A 25000-nucleotide genomic window follows, 5' to 3' on the forward strand; every position below is an offset into this window, starting at 1 on the left:
AATGTGTTGTGAATGTGTTTTTTTCGTCATAAAAGAAGATCAGTTGTGGAGTCATTTATCTGATTCTAACAGAACACATCTTGTAGGAACAGGAAACCACTAAGCCCCCCCCCCCCACCACCACCACCACTGTTACTACTACCTCCAATACCACAAACAGCCACCAATACCATAAGTGACCGCAATTATTATTTTCAACACTGCAACCACTATTAACGCTGGTACAGCAACTCATACTAACCCCACACCACACACTACAATAGCAACCGCATCAAAACTTTTACTAACCACACACCACAACCACCTCCACCTACTACTACTACTACTACTATAACAACCAGTGCTACATTGGCGCAACAACATTGTCGTTATTAACTACTACAATCACAGTCACCATATACTAGCACATAAACTACAGTGTCATCACTACCACCACTGAGCACAACACCATTGCCACCACCACCACCACCAACAACAACAGATACATCGCACTTCGTATAATGAATACTCTCTTTTTTACTCTTTTACTTATTTCAGTCATTTGACTGCGAACAAATCGACCCCAGGACTTATTCTTTGTAAGCCTAGTACTTATTCTATTGGTCTCTTTTGCTGAACTGCTAGATCACGGGGACGTAAACACACCACCATCGGTTGTCAAGCGATGTTGTGGGGACAAACACACAAAAACACAAACATATACACACACACACATACATTTATAAATACATATATATACGACAGGCTTCTTTCAGTTTCCATCTACCAAATCCACTCACAAGGCTTTGGTTGGCCCGAGGCTATAGTAGAAGACACTTGCCCAAGGTGCCACGCAGTGGGACTGAACCCGGAACCATGTGGTTGGTAAGCAAGCTACTTACCACACAGCCACTCCAGCAGGACTTGCTAGAAATAGCAGTCAAATATTCCCCCTGATCCTATTGCACAATGTCAAAAGAGGGAAGAACACACTGAGTGATGTAGTCCTTGGTAGCCATAATTACAGTCTGATCGAGGTTGTATATCTTCGTTAGTCAAAGTTGACCTGCAACTAAACCTTAACACTACCCTCATTTAAAACTATTTAAGACACCATCCTCTTCCTCCTCACCCTCCTCCTCTTCCTTTCTTTAAATTTCCAGGGCCTCATTCAGTGTTCATAAACTAGTTTTCAAAATTCCAATTCTGTTTTTCACACATTAAATTGTGAAGGTTGAACAAAGTGAAATGTTAGAAAAAATATTCAATGCATACATCTAAAGCAAAAGTTTTTCCAGGGGCCCCTAAAATACTACTATAGATCCCCAATTTACTATGTTGTTACGTGGACCCCCAAAAATCTTATATGGACCCTGGTTGAGAACCACTGCTCTAGAGGATATACTCAGCTACAGGTATGAGCAACCCTTTTTTTGAGAAGCAGGCCGCATGAAACATGTCACATCATCAGGGTAGTTGCACTGCTAAAAGAGCTTCGTGGCAGTTTTACATTCGGTGTATGTACTGGAATAAGCATTAAGCAAAATAAGCATGTGATTAGAGCATCAAGGGAAGTGGGGACACTACAGAAATGGTAAATGGTTTACGGTACAAAAGAAATAGTTTTTGTTGAACCGCTAAGTTACGGGGACATAAACACACCAACATCGGTTGTCAAGCAATGTTGGGGGGACAAACACAGACACACAAACACAGATATATATAAATATATACGACAGGCTTCTTTCAGTTTCCGTCTACCAAATCCACTCACAAGGCTTTGGTCGGCCCGAGACTATAGTAGAAGACACTTGCCCAAGGTGTCACACAGTGGGACTGAACCCGGAACCATGTGATTCGTAAGCAAGCTACTTACCACACAGCCACTCCTACACCTATGTAAAGTGTATGGATGTCTGTGGAATGCTCAGCCACTTGCAAGTTAATTTCACAAGAAGGCTGTTCCATTGATCAGATCAACAGGAACCCTTCACTGTCATAACCAAGGGAGTACCAGTAATAGCAAATAAAGGACCCGTGCTTCACTCCCTTTATCATACTTTCACACCTTCCTGAATATTATACTCCATTCGGTTTAGAGGGCTTGCCTTGTGAGTATTCGATGACCTCACCAGTGCTGGTGCCACACAAAAATAAGCACCCTGTACACTCTGAGTGGAGGCACATGGCTTAATGGTTAGAGCAGCGGACTCGCAGTCGAGGGATCACGGGTTCGAAACTCAGACCAGGCGATGTGTGTGTTTATGAGCGAAACACCTAAGCTCTATGCGGCTCCAGCAGAAGGTAATGGCGAACTCCTGCTGATTCTATCGCCACAACTTTCTCTCACTCCTTCCTCCTGCATCTTGCAGCTCACCTGCAACAGACCAGTGTCTCGTCCAGGTGGGGAACCTATACTCCAAGGAAACCGGGAAACCAGCCCTAATGAGCCAGGCATGGCTCGAGAAGGAACAAATAAACAAACAACAAAACAGTCTATGAAAGGGTTGGTGTTAAGAAGGGTATCCAGCTGTAGAAACCCTGCCAAAGCAGACACTGGTACTTGCACAGCCCTTTGGCTCATCCATTCAACTTACACCCCTCCCAAAATTTGCACCAAAATTTGAAACTGATATTGTGAATTTCTGTAAAGGCAGCAAGCTGACAGAATCTTTAGCATGCTGGGCAAAATGCTTAGCGGCATTTCATTTGGCTTTACCTTCTGGGTTCAAATTCTGCCAAAGTCCATTTTGCCTTTCATCCTTTCGGGGTTGATGAAATGAGCACCAGTTTAGCACTGGAGTCAATGTAATTAACTTAACCTCTGCCTCTTCTGAAATTGCTGGCCTTGTGCCGTAATTTGAAATAAATATGATGGACTTCTGTCTCCTTCAAACAATGCATACACAAAATAAAAACAATCTGAAGAGAGAGAGAGAGAAACAGAGAGAGAGAGAAAAGGAGAGAGAGAGAGAAAAGGAGAGAGAGAGAAAAGGAGAGAGAGAGAAAAGGAGAGAGAGAGAGAAATAGAGAGAGAGAGAGAAAGAGAAAGTGAGAGAGAGAGAGAGAGAGAGAGAGAGAGAGAGAGAAAGAAACAGAGAGAGTGAGAAAGAGAGGGAGAGAGAAATAAGAGAGAGAGAGAGAGAGAGGATCCGACCCAGAGTGGCAGGCAGGTAGAATGAAGTGTGTGATACTTACATTTTGCATTGCAATAATATTTGAAGCATCATGGAAAAGATGAATGTTACAAAGGTCGAATGCACTGAAAAAAGCAAACAGAACAGCAATAAACACATTATTATTATTATTATTATAGGAACAGGAATGAGGGTTGGCAACAGGAAGAGCATCAAACTAAAGGAAATCTGCCTCCATGGAAGAGTGAACGTAAAAATGTTGATAATCATACACAGACACAGACAGATTTTTATATATATTATTGAAACATATAGACATAGATATACACACACACACACACAGACAGGCTGTGGAGTTGGAGTTTAGGAGTCAGAAACAATTAAGGGGGAGTCGGAGTCGGTAAAACTATACCGACTCCGACTCACATTATCTTTATTCTTTAATATAAACCAGTTAAAAGATATAGGCCTACTCAAAGTACAAGCGTATGCATATGCTTTATGAGATATGTAGACCACAATCTCTTAATTACAGAAAGAGGAGTTGGAATTGGAGTCGGAGGTACCAATAAGTACAGGAGTCAGAGTCAAAGTCGAAGTTTTTGTTTTGACTCCACAGCCCTGCACACAGACATGATATATAAGTATGTCATAATTGTATATATATATATATATACACACACACTTATGTATATATGTATATGTGTGTGCGTGTGTATTGCCTATAAATATATGCACATATGACACTTTTGAAAAGACAGAAAGATGATAAAATAACATAGAAAGAATTATATTAGTTTCAGAGAAAATTGGGAATAATAATAATAATAATAATCATAATAATAATAAAACTGAAACAGAAAAAACTATTAAAATGACAACTTTAATAAGAAATTTACAAACTGACAAAAACAGTATATATATATATATATATATATATATATGTATGTATGTATGTATATATATTAATGTGAAATACTTGAAGCAAAAACAATAGAAGGCTAAATAATGTGTTTGTTTTAATAATGTTTATCTGCCCCATGTTAATAGTTTGTTAGCTTCAATGTGATAATGTCTATATTGTGTAGTTATGGAGTTGTGAAGTAGACCAGTGGGATGAAGCTGGATATAAATATTTTGCAGACACCGGAATATTGTAAAACATAAGGTTTCAATTTCAGCTGGTGAGATGTATGTGTGTGGGTGGGTGTCTGGTCTGGGCGTGTATGTGTTTGTGTGTGTATAAGGTGTATGTGTATCAATAAATGCATGTGTAGCAATATCGTCTCTCATTGCTATCTTCACTGTTTGAGAAGAGTATAAAGAATGACCTCGGTCGAGATTACAAACAGCTTTGGCTAGTTCAACATTGTTGTAAACACTAATTCGATTGGCTGACACATTGGTCTCTACTACGCTCGCACCGCTGGTTATAACTTGGCGCAAAATGTCTCGACTTATTTTCGCGCCATAGTCCAAGCAGCCAATCACAGCTTTCCATTTCGGAAGTACATTGGGAGCCATGTAAAGCCTATAAATAAGGTTTCTCAGAAGAATATTCGTCTTAGGTTTCCAGTCCTTCTCAGGGCGAACCTCTGACCACACACAGAGCTCGTCTTAGGTTTCCAGTCCTTCTCAGGGTGAACCTCTGACCACAGAGCTCGTCTTAGGTTTTTAGTTCTTCTCAGAGCTAAACCTCTGACCACAGAGCTCGTCTTAGGTTTCCAGTCCTTCTCAGGGTGAACCTCTGACCACAGAGCTCGTCTTAGGTTTTTAGTTCTTCTCAGAGCTAAACCTCTGACCACAGAGCTCGTCTTAGGTTTCCAGTCCTTCTCAGGGTGAACCTCTGACCACAGAGCTCGTCTTAGGTTTTTAGTTCTTCTCAGAGCTAAACCTCTGACCACAGAGCTCGTCTTAGGTTTCCAGTCCTTCTCAGGGTGAACCTCTGACCACAGAGCTCGTCTTAGGTTTTTAGTTCTTCTCAGAGCTAAACCTCTGACCACAGAGCTCGTCTTAGGTTTCCAGTCCTTCTCAGGGCGAACCTCTGACCACACAGAGCTCGTCTTAGGCTTTTAGTTCTTTTAAGAGCTAAGTCTCTGACCACACAGAGAATACTCGACCAAGTTCCAGTTTCGAGGCAGGCGACCACCATTAATACAAGATGTTACAGATACCTCTCATACTGTTAGTGTGAAAAATCACCACGAAGAAAACGGTTACAAGATATCTATAACTAGAGAAACATAACCAAGCAGAACATATAATGAAGAAGCAGCAAGAACCAATCGACAAACATCGAAGATTTAAATTGTACACGAGACAACTACAGATTCAACTATAGCGGTTAGGTGAAATTCTCGCCACGAAGAAAACGGCTACAGTAACATGTCTGGAAGTATATTCATATCAAGAGAAAGATAAACACAACGAGTGATTCAATTAATCTCAACTGCAACACGCAATACCTTGATATAGAACTCTTACAGTGTACCTCATAAACGGTAAATCAATTATCTGTTCTTGGGTTCTAGTTTCTTCTAAGAACTACCTTAAGCCATCTGTTATTACCTGTTGCCAAGCCGATACCAACAACATTAACTGTGAATCAAATCCCATCGTCAATTCACTGGTCAGTACCTTTTTACGCCTAACGAACACACAGACACAAAAACATGCGAACACTTACAAACTTCCAACATCAAACATGATCGTAAAATATGTAAAATAAATAATGTATATATCTTACAAAGAAATCTTGTTGTCATTCCAAACTTATGTGTATTGCCGCTGCATGTAAAATATAGTCAGTAAAATATATTATTAAGAATAGGAACACGTTACTATTTTTATACATGCATATATATATATATGCATGCATGTGCATTCATGTATATATATATGTGTGTATGTATCTATCTATCTATATATATATATATATATATATATAATCATACATGTATATGTATATATACATATATATGCACATGTGTGAGTGTGTGTATGTGTATATATATATATATATATATATATATATATCGAAATCGATCAATGGAAATTGCAGATGTGTTACCAGTGCCGGTGGCATGTAAGAGAACCTTCCGTTTCGCGAGCGTTGCCAGCACCGCCCCGTTTCGTGTCCATTGCCAGCCTCGCCTGGCCCTCGTGCCGGTGGCACATAAAAAGCACCATCCGTTCGTGGCCGTTTGCCAGCTCTGTCTGGCACCTGTGCAGGTGGCACGTAAAAAGCACCCACTACACTCACGGAGTGGTTGGCGTTAGGAAGGGCATCCAGCCGTAGAAACACTGCCAGATTTGACTGGGCCTGATGAAGCCTTGTGGCTTCACAGACCCCAGTAGAACCGTCCAACCCATGCTAGCATGGAAAACGGATGCTAAACGATGATGATGATGATATATATATATATATATATAATATATATATATATATATATGCATACATATGTATGAGTATGTATGTAAATATACATGTGTATATATGATGAATGAAATGTATGTAATTGTATTATGTGTGTGTGTATGTGTGTTATAACACACATTTATGTGTTGGATACTATAGCTGACCATAGCCGAGACAGATCAAACGGTCAATGAAAAATTTCATGATGGAATGAAGGCATGTGTCAGTGTAGGTAGTGAGCCTTCTGAACACCTGCTGCAGGAGGTGTCCATCATTACCATGTTTGTGCAAAAGTGTATAGATCCCTAACAGGAACGAAAAGTAACATCTATACTGCTCATGTTTTAAAGAACAATCAAATAATAGCAATCAACTCAAAACTGAACTGCAGCCACCACATTCGTGTGTGTGTGTGCATGTATTTGTGTGTGTGTGTGCATGTAGTTATGTATGTGTGTGTGGTGTGTATGCATGCATTTAAGTGTGTGTTTTTACATATATGGATAATATATATCCTCATCCCCATCATTTAACATCTGCCTTCCATGCTGGCATGGGTTGGACAGTTTGACAGGAGCTGCTAGTCAGGTGACTGGGCAAAGCTTTACTATCAGCTTTAATACTGTTTTTTACAGTTTGATGTCTTTCTTACCACCAACCAATTTACAGAATGTCCTGGTCACTTTTTATGTGGCACCAGCACCAGTGAGGTCACCAGGTAACTCACAATACAAGACCCCTTGAGGGAGGTGGTTTTGTGTCAGATGATAAAGAGAATTAGAGTATGACAGGGAGATAGAAGCAGGTGTTAAACTGTAGAGGGGGTACATGGCTAACTCCAGTTGGAAGAGGAGAGAGAGAAGGTAGTGCAGATGTGTCTGGGTGCACACTCAAGTTACAGGGGTGGGGGGTATACAAGAGAAGCGCTACAGAGGGAGTGGGCAGGTGAGAGTGCAAAAAGAGTTTAGGAGATGTCGGGTAGAGGAATGCAGTGAACAGTCAACACAAGTTAGAGGTTGGGTGTTAAGGACATGAGTTGCTGAGGAGAGGGTCACAGACATGAGGGATGTGTCTTTAGGACCTCATTTTTACTTAGACAGATGGAGCAGGGGTCTTCTCCAAGCACAGCAAATCACCACTCATCTCAGTTATTTGTCATCTCCTCTCTGAGGTTCAACATCTGATGGTCATTTTTCACTACTTCGTCTTACATTTTCCTAGGTCTGGCTCTTCCACAGGTTCCATCCATATTTGGGGACTGGCAATTCTTTATGCAGCTATCCTCATCCATTTGCATCACATTAACCACACCAGTGGAGTCTTCTCTCTTGTAAACTACATCTGATGCCTCTTATCCCCAATTTTTCTCTCAACACATTTACACTTTGTCACGCACACTGACATTGCACATTCAGTGAAGATGCTAGCTTTGTTTCTTTCAAGACTTCACATATCCTCTGCATTCACAGCCCATGTTTCACTACCATGTAGCATTGTTGCTCATACACAAACATCATACGATCTTCCTTTCACTCTAAAGGCAAGGCCTTTTGTTACCAACTAAGGTTAAAGCTCTCTGAACTTTGCCCAGCCACTTATAATCCTAGCAACTATGCTTTCAGAACATCCTCCTCCACTGCTAATTAGGTCACATAGGTAACAGAAACCATCTGCTACCACTAAGGATCCTCTGGGGCATTTGAAGGAATCTATTTCCTGTGTGTTCTCATGTTTAGTGTCTCTGCTCATCTGCCACACAAAGACAATCTTCTCTGATAACCTTCGCATGATTCCACTAAACCCCTTATATGGCCATAGCTTGCACTAGGTACACAATAAACACCTTTTCTACATATCAAGTAGGGATTAGTAATTTATCAGCTCTCCTAATTACTAGGACTTTAGTCTTTGCTGAGTTAACTTTAGGGCCCTTTGATTGCAGGCTTTGCTTCCACACCTAGAAGTTTTCCTATTATACTATAGACTCTACATTATTTACATTAGACAGATATTTGTCTGCATCCTGTTTGTTGTTACCACAACATTTCGGCTAATTTACTCTCCAGCCTTCATCAGGTGTCCTGGTAGGATTTTGAACCCAACCCTGGGATCTCTTTCCTAAGGTATTTTTTTGCCGATGTTATTATTAGTAGTATTATTATTTATTCAAGGCACTAGCCTGTGTTCTTAACCATTATGCTATATGTCCACACTGTAATAACAAACGAGATGAGGACACATATCCATCTAATGTAAATAATGTCCAGAATTCCTCGTCTCAAGACCAAGGTCATCAGCATAGAGGAGCTCCCATGGGAACCCAGTCTCAAACTCCTCAGTTATGGCCAGGAGGAGTATGTACAGTTGCCCACACAAATGTACAAGCATGCCCTAGGCTGTTGAGCACTGTCTACCCTACACATATGTATATACTTCCATCTTCCTCTCAACTACTCTCTTCTGGGTTTTCTGCTGTCATCACTCCCTCTCCTAGTAACTGGGTACAAGGCAGGCCCACCTCCTGTATTGATGTTACAATGCAACATGTTGAGTTCCCTCTACAAGGGAATGGCGAGCATGGTGAGCTACACTACTTCTCAAGTGTTGGTGGCAAGAAACAATAAGGTTTGTAAAGTGGTTGGTGTTCGGAAGGGCTTCACATCATGGAAATGAAGCCTAATGGCATGTACAGTGGAGGAAATGGTTCGGACTGGAACAACCCATCTAACCAATGCCAACATGGAAAGTGGGGATATACACATACATACACACACACACACAGCGTTGATGCTGCTGTAATAGCTTAAACAGACTAGAATGCAGAAAACATCTATTTTTCTCTATGTAACACACACACACACACACACACACATGCACCGCACAAATGAATGTATGTGCATGTGTGCATGTGCATATATGTGTATATATATATATGTATGTATATGTGAGTTTACATACATGTGTCTGTATATATGTATATGAGTGTTTGTGTGAGCGTCTGTATGAATATATGTGCATATATACATACATATATATGTATGTATGTTTGTGTGTATATATGTATGTATATCTGCAGGCACATATGCTTGCATGTATACACACACACACATATATATATATGTATGTATATTTGTGTGTATATATGTATGTATATCTGTAGGTACATATGCTTGCATGTATACACACACACACACACACACACATATATATGTATGTTTGTGTGTGTGTATATATATATATGTATATTTGTAAGTACATATGCTTGCATGTATACACACACACACACATATATATATATGTTTGTGTGTGTGTATATGCATGTATATCTGTAGGTACATATGCTTGCATGTATACACACACACACACACACACACACACACACACACACACACACACACACACACCACATATATATATATATGTTTGTGTGTGTATATATGTATGTATATCTGTAGGTACATATGCTTGCATGTACACACACACACACACACACACATATATATGTATGTTTATGTGTGTATATATGTATGCATATCTGTAGGTACATATGCTTGCATGTATACACACACACACCACACACACACACACACACATATATATATATATGTATGTTTATGTGTGTATATATGTATGTATATTTGTAAGTACATATGCTTGCATGTATACACACAAACACACACATATATATCTTTGTATGTATATATGTATGTATATCTGTAGGTACATATGCTTACATGTATACACACACACACACACACACAGACAAACATACACACAGACATATATATATGTATGTTTGTGTGTGTATATGTATGTATATCTGTAGGTACATATGCTTGCATGTATACACACACACACACATATGTATGTTTGTGTATGTATATGTATGTATATCTGCAGGTACATATGCTTGCATGTACATACACACATATATATATTTGTATGTATATATATATGTATATCTGTAGGTACATATGCTTGCATGTATACACACACACACACACACACACACACATATATGTATGTTTGTGTGTGTGTATATATGTATGTATATCTGTAGGCACATATGCTTGCATGTATACACACATACATATATATCTTTGTATGTATATATGTATATCTGTAGTTACATATGCTCGCATGTACACACACACACACACACATATATATATATACATATATCCCCACAACCTCCCTTCTTCGCCCTGTCATTGAGCTGCTCTCCATGTTTCCATGATTAAATTTATTGAAGTTATACTCAATTATATTTGCCTGTGAATGTGTCTCAATGGTCCACTCCGTCTAAGCATATCTCACCATCACACCACTTCTTCAAAATAAAACGTTACGTTACAACAACAACAACAGCAACAAGAACAACAGCAGCAGCAGCAACAACAATAATAATGATGTCGTTATTGTTGTTGTAACATTTTATTTCGCGATATTGACAAAAGATGTGTTTTTCTGCTCAGCATCAACATATCTACATCAGTGACAACATTAAAGAGCAGTGCGTGTGTGTGTACGTATGTGTATGTATGTGTGTGTGTGTATGAGGGGGTGGGGTAGAACACAGAAGGACAAAGATAAATTATTGTTGTTGTCATTTGTACATTTTATTTCTAATTATTAAATTGTTTTCAATTTCTTTCCCCTCGTCATCAACATCGACAGCACCAGTGCCACCACCACCACCATCATTGTCCTCGTCTCCATGTTCATCACCATCGCTACCACCGCACTCATCTCCACCACTACCACCGTTACCACCGCCACTACCATCATCATCACACCAACCCTCATCCTCCTTTCATTCACCATCACTTCTTTTTTTATATTCTCCCTTACATTCTTTTTTCACATTTTTATTATCTTCCTCATCCTCCTCCCCTCCTCTTCCTCCTCATCCTCTTCTTCCTCATCCTCCTCCCCTCCTCTTCCTCCTCATCCTCTTCTTCCTCATCCTCTTCTTCCTCATCCTCTTCTTCCTCATCCTCATCCTTCTCTTCCTCCTCCTTATCCTCTTCTCTTCCTCCTCCTCATCCTCTTCTTCCTCATCCTCATCCTTCTCTTCCTCCTCCATCCTCTTCTCTTCCTCCTCCTCATCCTCTCCTCCCTCCCCCCATCCTCTTCTCTTCCTCCTCCTTATCCTCTTCTCTTCCTCCTCATCTTTCTACTTTTCCTCTTTGCGTTCATTCCTCTTCTGTCTCAACAATTTCTCTCCTTTTCTCTCTCCCTCTCTCTCTCTCTCTCTCACACTCTCCTCCTCCTATCTTCCTTCCTCTCTCTCTCTTCCCCCCTGCTCTTATACTTAAAACTGAACTTCTACCATGGCCAAATAATGTTGTTGTTGTTGCTGTCGCCGCCGCCGTCCATTCGACGATGTGTTTAGTAATTAACATTTAGTGAGATATCTCTGTTTAACCCGACACAGTGGGTGATAATGCGACTTAGTGGAGGGCAGGCAGGGGGTTTCGGAACACGGGGACTGCTGCTGCCCCTAATGTTAAGGGAAATGTCTAAACAACAGCAACACCAACTAAAACACCAACAACAATGATGACGACGGCAACAATGACGAGAGATAAATTTAAACGATAATGAAATAAGATGCAATAAAAGTAATTGCGAAAGGAAGTTAGGAATAAAGAATTGAAATATTTGAAGAGTGGAAGAAAGAGTCTAAGAATTAAATGAAATTGGATATTTGTAGAGAATTTGATGTTTAAAATAAATTTATTTGTTGAATTATATATAAAATATAATGACAATAATAATAATAATAATGATAACAAGAACTGCAGCAGCAACAACAACAATAATGGCAAGCAGATTCAGTGTCTGAGAACAATGGCAATAGTTACAGCATCTCTTAAATCTTGGAATTTTCTTCTCTTCTGGTTCCACACATACACGTATTTGAACCTTCACACATTCACACACATACATGCACATTCAAATATACATAAACGTACGCTGACAAGCACATAGAGATACAAACATACAATCATGTATACACACACATAAATATGCTCATGTACACACACACACACACACACACAGAGAAATATGCTCACACAAAAACACATATTTGAACACTCACACTTTCACACACATGCACATTCAAACATACATGAACACACACACATACACACACAAACATTCAATCATGTACACACACACACACATACACACCAGAAATATGCTTATGAAAACACACACACACACACATACATTTGAACACTCACATTCATACACACACAGATGCACATTCCAACATGCATGAACATACACAAAGAAACACATTCAATCATGTACACCCCCACACACACGTACATTCAAACATACACACACACACAAATAATGTAATCTTTCTTTTACAATTATTTAAACACTTCCAATAAAGGAGGAGCAAGTCTCTAACAGACCCCACCCCTGCCCACCCACCCACCCATCACTTCAGTTTGGATACCAAACAACAGTTGGGGATGTTACATGTTGAACTTCAGAAAAGTTTTGCATATTTTTACTATTCCTCTTACAGATTCATCATCATCATCATTTACCGTCTGCTTCCCATGCTGGCATGGGTTGGATATTGTATCGTTAAAATGCAAAAACACCTTAACCCTTTTTTGCTCTAGCAAAATTAAAGAAAAAAAAATGGTAATATTGCACATAGATGACAATTTTTTGGTGTTTAGGTGGTAGCGTAGTATTAAAAAAAAGGACCCTTTTTGGTCATGAATGACCATGGGATTGCACCTAGAAAGTTACCCTCTAAGGCACAAGTTCAGATATGGTTGTAAGTGGAAGACCAGCAGTCGCTCATGCATGCCAGCCTCTCCTCTCCATGCCACCTTGCTATCCAAGGGAAAGGCAAAGGGGCCGATACAGCTTGGCACCAGTGATGTCGCAACTCATTTCCACAGCGGAGTGAACTAGAGCAATGTGGAATAAAGTGTCTTGTTCAAGAACGTAACACACAGCCCAGTCCGGGAATCGAACTCACAACCTCATGATTGTGAGCTTGACACTCTAACCACTGAGCCATGTGCCTCATAGTATCAGATATATGTAATGTTTAGGAAGTAGCGGAGTGTAGCTTAGAGTAGTTGAGATTTTGCAGGCGGTATGGAGTGGTATTTTAGCTGTTGGTGTAGTTGGCAGAGTGTGGTAGTATGGTATGTTGAATAAGCAGTGGTATGGTGGTAGTGTAAAGGTGGCAGAATCGTTAGCACCCCGGGCGAAATGCAGAGCCGTATTTCGTCTGCCGTTACGTTCTGAGTTCAAATCCGCCAAGGTCGACTTTGCCTTTCATCCTTTCGGGGTCGATAAATTAAGTACCTGTTACGGACTGGGGTCGATGTAATCAACTTAATCCGTTTGTCTGTCCTTGTTTGTCTCCTCTGTGTTTAGCCCCTTGTGGGTAGTAAAGAAATAGGTAGTGTAAAGGTGGTGGTGTAGAAGTTAGGTTGTAGTGTGGTAGCTGTCAGTCAGTAACAAATCAATAATGAAACCGATTCTTACCAATTATTGATATTCCATCGAGTTCGTAAAAATCCTTTTCGGGACCATTTAAACTGAAACAATGAAAAAACAGAGAGTAAGGTGGTGGTAGTGGTGGTGGTGGTGGTGATTTAGTGGTGGTTTAATCCTGTTTAGATAAATCATGTCAAATAAGTAAATATGTAACAGTTTCCATAGCGATATGGTTGTCTACTTGCACACACTTCTTTAGCATCCGTAACGGATATTGCGCAAAAGTGGATCTTCTCTGGTAGAGTGCCTAGGGGTGGTCACTTTAGGATACCAGACTGAACCATGTCATATCAAAACCCACAGAGAGGTTGAAGACAATGTTGGATTGCAAGAGAGCTCCAAATATCTTGGTAAAAACTGACCCTAATACATGACTGGTACTGGTGCACAGTCTAGTGAGAGCATAAAAGATAAAATCCCAATATTTTTTTTTTCGGAGATGTACTCGCATAGTAAGTGATTTGATCTGAGATCGTGTGCTGGAACGAAAACAATTGCAGCATGGAAGGTGTTTGTAAGCCATTTAAGAAACACACAAAAGCCGTTCGATTCACTTCGACATTTAAGTTTAATTTGACAAATTACACTTAAATGTTGAAGTGAATCTAACGGCTTTTGTGTGTTTCTTAAATGGCTTATAAACACCTTCCACGCTGCAATTGTTTTTTCCTTTTTAGCCAAAGTGAAATAGTTTCACCCTTTAGTGTTTAAACAAAACCACAATCCAACCCAAATATTTTAACCTAGTTTATGCTCAAACTAGCCAGATCTTTCCTTTCACACCTACCCTACAATTTCATTTTAGAAATAAGAAATCTTATTGAAATCTCAAAACTATGAATCCAATCAATGAATAATTAAAAACGATGAGAATAAACCAACTTTACATTTTTACAGAGTAATCTGAGCATTAACCCATTAGCATTCAAACTGGCCATATCTGGCCAAAATATTTAACCTGTTTTATATTGAAACTGACCAGATCTCGCCTCTCACCCCAGCCCTACCATGTCATTCTAAAACTAAAAAATCACATCACTGAAATCTCTAAACTACAAGATAATGCAGGATTAATTCAAACCATTTTAAATAAACAAACATCACATTTGACAGAATAATCTGAACACTAAAGGGTTAAAGGATTAAACTCTATAACTATTAAATAGACTTTCCCCTCAGAAGAATGACCAGTAGTGGTGGTGATATTAAAACTACTTACATCGGGGTAGAATCTCTGTGGGAACTTGGCTTTTTCTTTGACGGTGACATTCTCAATATTACCAGACTGGACCTAAGACAGCAAAAGAAACAGCATTAGTCAGGTAAGATAATTAATAAAGCAATCATCAATATATATATAATATACAAATGTAACATCATCATAATGGTCAGTTACATAATACCATTGTCATCATCATCATCATCATCAGGTACATAGATAATTCTTTCTTATGAGGATCAGCTGAAAAGTTCATAGGCTGACCAAGATTCTCTAATGGAATGTGACAAAATGAGGTTTATTTTTACACATGGTCCCCCTTGCAACCCCCACACTTCTTCCGTTGGTGTTTCTGAGCTCGGATCCCATTGATGAAGAATGCTTTCATTCCGTTGGTCACAAAAGTCATTAACAGTAGATAATGACATCATCATTGCTGCAATATTGGTTCCCAGCCTCAAATTCCGCCGAGGTCGACTTTGCCTTTCGTCCTTTCGGGGTCGATAAATTAAGTACCCATTGCGTTCTGGAATCCATCTAATCGACTTGCCCCTTCCTCCAAAGTTTCGGGCCTTGTGCCTAGAGCAGGAAAAAACAAAATACTGGTTCCCAGCCAAGTGGTTTTTGATGATGGGGAACAGATGATAGTCAGATGGGGCCAAATCAGGAGAATAGGGACAGTGGTCAACCAGTTCAAAACCACAGTCACACCACAGCAACCATTGAAACTAAAGATCTGTCTGTGTACTGGAATATTGTCCTGATGAGACAAGACCATCGGATAGGCAGGTGGCAGGTGGGGTGGGGGAGATGAGAGTAGTGTTGATAAAAAAAAGTTGGGTTGATGATATATCCCCCCCACCCCGCCAATAATTCTGGATAATTTAGTCAGAGAAAAAACAACACTATTACTACAACAGACCATGGTGATGATGATGATGCTGATAATGATGCTGATATAAAGTGAGGAGAAACAATGTCATCAGGTCAGCAGACATTGGAGATTCAAGTGAAACAAGGAAGGTGTGTCAAATATATGTATATACATATGTATGTGTGTGTGTATATATATATATGTATGTGTGTGTGTGTGTGTATGTATATATATATGTGTGTGTATGTGTATGTATATATGTGTGTGTGTGTGTGTGTATGTATATATATATATACATACGTGTGTGTATGTATATATATATATATATATATATATACATATGTATATGTGTGTATGTATATATATGTGTGTGTGTAAGTAAGTATGTATGCATGTGTGTGTGGGTAACTATGTATGTTTGTATATACATGTGTGTGTAATGTATGTATATATGTGTGTGTATGTAAGTATCTATATATGTATATGTGTGTATAGGTAAGTATGTATGTAGGTAACTTTGTATATACATGTGTGTGTAGATAAGTATGTGTGTATATATAATGTGTGTAGGTAAGTATGTGTGTGTGTGTGTAACCCTTCCTCTTCCTTACTCTCTCACTATCACCATAATTTTTCTTTAATTTGGTTTGTTTTTGAGACAATGATAACCATCACCGCCTCCATCACCATCACAACCACCACCACCACCACCACCACCATCATCATCATCATCATCACCACTACAACCATCGCAACCATTCATTTGTTTGTTTTTTTTGTATATTTTGTTCTCTCTAAGGTGGGAAGTAATAATTCTGTTTTATTTGTGGTTATTAAGTTATTTAGATAACGAGGCCTAATTAGAGGGGAGGGACAGGTGAGTGGAGTGGAGTGGAGTGGAGTGTGGCGTGTGTGTGAGTGGAGTGTAGCCCTCCCAGGCCATCAAACAGGAGAGAGTGGGAGTAGGAGGAAGAGCATGAGTGATGTGTGTATGTATGTATGTATATGTGTGTGTGTGTTTGTGCAAGTGTGAGTGTGTGTTTGCACATGTGTGTGAGTGTTTGTATGTGTGTATCTAATTGGTGAAAAGCCATTCACTACCCCCCCCCCCCCCACAAAATTTTACAGAGGAGGGATAAAGAGAGAGAGAGAGGGAGATGGACAAATTAACTCTGATCGTCTGTGGTGGTCATGGCCGGTGGTCAGTCGTGTAGTGCTAGCACAGTGGTGATGTAAGTGGAACAACTGTGGTAGCAGTGGTGGTAGTAGTAGCATAGAGCAGTTGTGGTGGTAGAGTGAAGTGATGGTTGCAGTGGTGGTGATGGTTGCAGTGGTATAGGGTAGTGTAGTAGAGATGGTAGTAGTGGAGGTGGAACAGTATAGTGGTGTTGGCACAGTGTGATGATGAAAGAGGATAGTGGTATAGGTACAGTGTGGTGGTGGTGATGTAGTGTAATGGCAGTGGTATAGAGCAGCAGAAAGGATAGTGATGATATAGGGTGGTGGAGATGGTGTAGGGCACTGGTGATGGAATAGGATGATGGTGGTGGTGGTGGTGATGGTGATGGAATAGGATGATGGTGGTGGTGGTGATGGTGGTGGAATAGGGTGATGGTGGTGGTGGTGGTGATGGTGGTGGAATAGGGTGATGGTGGTGGAATAGGGTGGTGGTGGTGGTGGTGGAATAGGGTGATGGTGGTGGTGGTGGTGATGGTGATGGAATAGGATGATGGTGGTGGAATAGGGTGGTGGTGGTGGTGATGGTGGTGGTGGTGGTGGTGGTGATGGTGGTGGAATAGGGTGATGGTGGTGGTGGTGGTGATGGTGGTGGAATAGGGTGGTGGTGGTGGTGGTGGTGGGGGGTGGAATAGGTGATGGTGGTGGTGATGGTGGTGGTGGTGGTGATGGTGGTGGAATAGGATGATGGTGGTGGTGGTGGTGGTGATGGTGGTGGAATAGGGTGGTGGTGGTGGAATAGGGTGTGGTGATGGAATAGGTGGTGTGGGTGGTGATGGTGGTGGAATAGGGTGGTGGTGTGGTGGTGTGGTGATGGAATAGGATGATGGTGGTGATGGTGGGTGATGGTGTGGATAGGGTGGTGGTGGTGGTGGTGGTGGGTGGTGATGGTGGTGGAAAGGGTGATGGTGGTGGTGATGGTGTGGAATAGGGTGTGGTGGTGGTGGTGGTGGTGGTGATGGTGGTGGAATAGGGTGGTGATAGTGGTGGTGGTGGTGGTGGTGATGGAATAGGATGATAGTGGTGGTGGTGGTGGTGGTGATGGAATAGGATGATGGTGGTGGTGGTGGTGATGGTGGTGGAATAGGGTGGTGGTGGTGGTGATGGTGGTGGAATAGGGTGATGGTGGTGGTGATGGTGGTGGAATAGGGTGATGGTGGTGGTGGAATAGGGTGATGGTGGTGGAATAGGGTGGTGGTGATGGTGGTGGAATAGGGTGATGGTGGTGGTGGTGGTGATGGTGGTGGAATAGGGTGGTGGTGGTGGTGGTGGTGATGGTGGTGGAATAGGGTGGTGGTGGTGGTGATGGTGGTGATGGTGGTGGAATAGGGTGGTGGTGGTGGTGATGGTGGTGGAATAGGATGATGGTGGTGGTGGTGGTGATGGTGGTGGAATAGGGTGGTGGTGGTGGTGATGGTGATGGAATAGGATGATGGTGGTGGTGGTGGTGATGGTGGTGGAATAGGGTGGTGGTGGTGGTGATGGTGATGGAATAGGATGATGGTGGTGGTGGTGGTGATGGTGGTGGAATAGGGTGGTGGTGGTGGTGATGGTGATGGAATAGGATGATGGTGGTGGTGGTGGTGATGGTGGTGGAATAGGGTGGGTGGTGGTGGTGATGGTGATGGAATAGGGATGGTGGTGGTGGTGGTGATGGTGGTGGAATAGGGTGGTGGTGGTGGTGATGGTGATGGAATAGGATGATGGTGGTGGTGGTGGTGATGGTGGTGGAATAGGGTGGTGGTGGTGGTGATGGTGATGGAATAGGATGATGGTGGTGGTGGTGGTGATGGTGGTGGAATAGGGTGGTGGTGGTGGTGATGGAATAGGATGATGGTGGTGGTGATGGTGGTGGAATAGGGTGGTGGTGGTGGTGATGGTGGTGGAATAGGATGATGGTGGTGGTGGTGGTGATGGTGGTGGAATAGGGTGGTGGTGATGGTGGTGGAATAGGATGATGGTGGTGGTGGTGATGATGGTGGTGGAAAAGGGTGATGGTGGTGGTGATGGTGGTGGTGATGGTGATGGAATAGGGTGGTGGTGGTGGTGATGGTGGTGGAATAGGGTGGTGGTGGTGGTGATGGTGATGGAATAGGATGATGGTGGTGATGGTGGTGATGGTGGTGGAATAGGGTGGTGGTGGTGGTGATGGTGGTGGAATAGGGTGGTGGTGGTGGTGATGGTGGTGGAATAGGGTGGTGATGGTGGTGATGGTGGTGGAATAGGGTGGTGGTGGTGGTGATGGTGGTGGAATAGGGTGGTGGTGGTGGTGATGGTGGTGGAATAGGGTGATAGTGGTGGTGGTGGTGATGGTGATGGAATAGGATGATGGTGGTGATGGTGGTGATGGTGGTGGAATAGGGTGGAGGTGGTGGTGATGGTGGTGGAATAGGATGATGGTGGTGGTGGTGGTGATGGTGGTGGAATAGGGTGGTGGTGGTGGTGGTGATGGTGATGGAATAGGATGATGGTGGTGGTGGTGGTGATGGTGGTGGAATAGGGTGGTGGTGGTGGTGATGGTGGTGGAATAGGGTGATGGTGGTATAGGATACTAGTGATGGTGGTGGTATAATAGGGTACTGGTAGTGGTGGTGGAATAAGGTACTTGTGATGATGGTGGCGGTAATGGAATAGGGAACTAGTGATGATGGTGGAATTTGGTGGTGGTGGTAGTATAAGGTACTAGTGATGATGGTGGTGGTGGTGGTGATGGTAGTGTAGGGCAGTGGAATAGTATAGTGGTGGTACAGGGTACTGACGATGGTGGTGGTGGTGGTGGTGAAACAGTGTGGTGATGGTACAGTATAGTGTAGATGTAGTGTAATAGCAGTGGTATAAGTAATTGTGGTGGGGACAGAGTTGATGTTGTAGTACAATAGTAGCATCAAAGTATTGGTGGTAGTGGCGGCAGTGTAGGTGTGGTGTTGGCGTAGGGGATTTCAGGGAGGGAACAGGGAGCAGGGGATGGCACAGAAAATGAGACACCCTCTGCCAGCCACATCTAAGGGTACCACTTCCTACTCCCCACCCCTGCCATTGTAGCTGTGGTGGGGGGGAGTGCCGAGTGGCTCCTTGGGGACATTCTGTGTAAAACAGATAAAAATGGTGACCCTAAACAAGCTTTGATGCTACAACAACCAGGAATATTTCTGTCTCTCAACATTATTTTTGGCTTTTGAGATGTTTTTTTTTGGTCTTTTGTTGCTGGGCATACGTGTGTGTGTGTGTGTGTGTGTGTGTGTGTATCAGTATATAGAAATACACATACACACCACAACTATATATATATATATATATATATATATATATATATATAAATAAAACAGTGACAAAGACAGAAAGAAACCCCGTCTCTTTGTGGTCTATATTCAAAATATGTATGCTTATATATATATATTATATATATATATTATTGTTATTCTTATCATCATCATCATTATTATGAGACACACACACACATTCATATTCATTTAATAGCACACACTCACAAATGTACATTACATATGTATGTGGCTTATGAATATCTATAAATGAATATATATATATAAAATACATATATATATACATCATACATACATACATGCATATATATATCATATATATATATCATATATAACATACATACATACATACAATACATATATATATATATATATAACATACATATATATATCATACATATATATCATATATACATAAATATATATATATATCATACATACATATATATGCAAATATATTTGTACATATATATATTATATATATACATACACATATATGCAAATATATTTGTATATATAAATGCATATATCATATATCACATGATATACATTTGTAATCATGTGTGTATGTGAGAATGGCTACATATATGCAAAAACACACACACACACACACACACGTACGCGTGCGCTCATAAAGATACACACAAAAGCGTTTCTGTGTGTGTGTCGATGTATATATATGTGTGTGTGTGTGTGTAGGTGTTTATATATGCAGCTCAAGTGAACTATAAAAGCTATAATACCTATCATTATAGAGTAGGGGTCATTAAGATAATGAAGCAGTCGGTATTCACCATAAAGGGACAGTGACAACGTAGGATGTTGGCTCTAATTACATACTGTCTGCGATGGGGTCTGTTGTAGCACTGATGTTTTTTTTTCTTTTTTGTAGGGGTTTTTTGTCAGTTTTGGGTGGAGGAGGGGTACATCAGACAGTTGTGTGTGTATGTGTTTTCTCATGCATATATAAGCATATACACTGACATATAGATACATTATATATATATGTGTATATATGTATGTGTGTGTATATATATATATATATATATATATATACACACACAAAACGCACATAAACTGTATAGTGTGTACATGCATGCATGACAGCACATATATAAATAATATACAAATAGGAGCTAATGAGGGGGTCTCTATGTGGTCATTCAACCTGCAAAAATAGCAGGCAAATTCCCTGAAATCACATAAAAAAATAACAAAAAATCGGAAAAAAAAAATGCCAGGATGATCATAGGTGGAACATATTTGATCACGTATTTACTTTGTCAGGGCAGACCTGTGGCTAAACAACAACATATATACACACATGTACACATAAATATACATGCATTAACATACATTTATTATACACACTCAGAATGATACAGTCAATTCTCTCTATATAACTGTGTGTGTGTGTATATATATATATATATATATATATACCATTGCTAATGTGAATATACAGAGAAATACAATGATATATATGCTATATGCATGTGTGTATGCATGTCTGTGTGTATATGCATGTACGAGTACATATATATGTGAGTGCATATGTATATATATGAATGTTTACATATATATGTATATACAGATGTGTGTATGCCTATATACCACTTCTGCGTGTGTGTGTGTATATGTGTGTGTATATGTGCATGTATGTATGTGTGTGTGTATATATATATATATATCTGTTTGTGTATATGCATGTGTACGTGTGTGTGCGCATATATATATATATATATATATATAATATATATATATATATATATATGTGTGTGTGTATATGTGTGTGTATATGATTGTATTATATCCAGATGCTGAACCAAGCAAAGATGGTGAGGCAGTGAATGATTCTACCATGGAACCATGGAGTGTTTGTTGTTGGACCCCAATGAGGCCCCTTTTTACTCTGAGTACCACCCAATGTGATCTGCTACAAGATTCCGAAAATCACAGAGATCTCCTGTGGACAGTCAATGGCCCTCGACTGCCTTGTCCATTTCCAGTGCCAATAGTTGGAACAGTGTTAAGCCCTAGCTCTGAGCTTCTATGGGCAAAGACCTTCCAGCTGTGATAGCCATTATTTATTGGTTCCTATAATTTCTAAAATAACAACATGCAGAAGAGATCAGCTTTTTAACCCTTTCGTTACCAGCCCAGCTGAAACTGGCTCTGTAATACAAATGTCTTGTTTTCAAAAGAATTAAAATCTTCCACCAAACCTAAGTCACAATTAACATTCCTAACACTAGCTTAATGATAACGAAGTTATTTTATTAAATTCATTGTTATATCTAAAATAATTGAGAGAAACACAGAGCATCTCAACAGAAATACGGTAACGAAAGGGTTAAAGGATCTTTGTATCGCTTTAAATGGTCTTTGCCAGCTTTAGGTTACAGGGTTTTTGAGGAATAAATTGAATTTTCTTCAATACACACACACACAATACACACACAAATGACACAGAATACACACACACACAATACACACACAAATGACACAGAATACACACAGTACACAAGCATATATATAACACACACACACACACGACACAGAATACACACACAGCACACAAGCATATATAACACACACACATGACACAGAATACACACCGCACACAATCATATATATAACACACACACACAACACAGAATACACACACAGCACACAAGCATATATAACACACACACATGACACAGAATACACACCGCACACAAGCATATATATAACACACACACACAACACAGAATACACACACAGCACACAAGCATATATAACACACACACATGACACAGAATACACACAGCACACAAGCATATATATAACACACACACACACACACACACACACATGACACAGAATACACACACAGCACACAGGCATATAACACACACACACATGACACAGAATACACACAGCACACAAGCATATATATAACACACACACACACACACACATGACACAGAATACACACACAGCACACAGGCATATAACACACACACACATGACACAGAATACACACAGCACACAAGCATATATATAACACACACACACACACAACACAGAATACACACACAGCACACAAGCATATAACACACACACAAACACACACACGACACAGAATACACACACACGTGCACACACAATACTCCCTTACAAAATTTATCAGATAAAAATTCAGTCATTGTAAGTTTGAAGCTGCTCCAACAATCATTCATCAGCAGGCGAAGCTTCTAAGTCCCAGTCTTTCTGTATTGCTATCATATTATTTATATTTTATTCCAGTGACTCATAAATAGTGCATAGTAGTGCAGTGGTGCACAATAGTGCATTGGTGTTTTCAAATGTTTAAGACTTTATTGGTGTATTTGCACAACTGCTGTAAGCTGTGATGTCCTTAAGTATTTGCATAAATGTGGTCTGTTGAGGTGAGAGAATTTCAGGTACTTGCATAAATATGACAGGATGTAATGGGACAGCTCTGAGTATTTCTATGCAACATGATGGCTGTAGATACTACAACATTGTAAACAAGACAAACGTTTTATTAAGAGAAGGCTAAGTGTGAATATATACACAAACAAGAGCACTCAGAGAGTGCAAACCTCTGCCAAGGCCATATCAGCGACCTCTCAATGATTAGCCAGCAATGATTTTTAAAATGAGACCGCTTCGACTGGCCTCCGTGCCGGTGGCACATAAAATACACCAATCCGACCGTGGCCGTTGCCAGCCTCACCTGGCACCTGTGCAGGTGGCACGTAAAAAGCACCCACTACACTCACAGAGTGGTTGGCGTTAGGAAGGGCATCCAGCTGTAGAAACATTGCCAGATAAGACTGGAGCCTGGTGCAGCCTTCTGGCTTCCCAGATCCCTCGGTCGAACCGTCCAACCCATGCTAGCATGGAGAACGGACGTTAAACGATGATGATGATGAATATCTGAAATAAACTCGACTGCTTTCACAAATGAAAATACTAAAAATGAACCGACTGCTCTCAAAAATTAAGGAACAAAACAGGAAAAGTAGTCCAGAATCCTTGTCCGGTACCAGATCAATCCCAAAATCTATTCAGTTCGTGCCAATCACAAGGCCAAACATTCCTGAAAGGTTCATCTGAATCCACTCAGCGGTTCCTGAGATATCTTGTCCATGGACAAACGAACAAACAAACACAACTGAAAACAATACCGCTGCCTTTGCTGAGACGGAGGTAATTATCAAATCCTCAGTGGTAGCAAAACTAGGATGTAGGGATTGATTTAGCTGTATTTGCTCAGCCATTAATTATCTGGAAGATGCG

At 40.6% G+C, this 25000-nt stretch overlaps 1 protein-coding gene and 1 long non-coding RNA gene across 5 annotated transcripts in view; one reads left to right on the forward strand and one right to left on the reverse strand.

Moving 5' to 3' along the window:
• The window catches only part of LOC115219855 (inositol polyphosphate-5-phosphatase A-like), a 269689-nt gene that overhangs the window by 43860 nt on the left and 200829 nt on the right, over positions 1-25000 (reverse strand). For all 4 annotated transcript variants that reach the window (XM_029790146.2, XM_029790144.2, XM_029790145.2 and 1 more), the window contains 3 exons: positions 15299-15370; positions 14068-14120; positions 3178-3241 (listed from right to left, as the gene is read on the reverse strand). In XM_029790146.2, the coding sequence (XP_029646006.1) occupies positions 3178-3241; positions 14068-14120; positions 15299-15370 (189 nt within the window). The remainder of the gene's footprint in view (positions 1-3177; positions 3242-14067; positions 14121-15298; positions 15371-25000) is intronic.
• LOC118766359 lies at positions 4604-5808 on the forward strand. Its single transcript, XR_005002294.1, has 2 exons — positions 4604-4737; positions 5185-5808. It is a non-coding gene; the product is annotated as an uncharacterized LOC118766359 (long non-coding RNA).

The sequence above is a fragment of the Octopus sinensis genome, linkage group LG15 (assembly GCF_006345805.1).
Source record: "Octopus sinensis linkage group LG15, ASM634580v1, whole genome shotgun sequence".
NCBI classification, from domain to species: domain Eukaryota; kingdom Metazoa; phylum Mollusca; class Cephalopoda; order Octopoda; family Octopodidae; genus Octopus; species Octopus sinensis.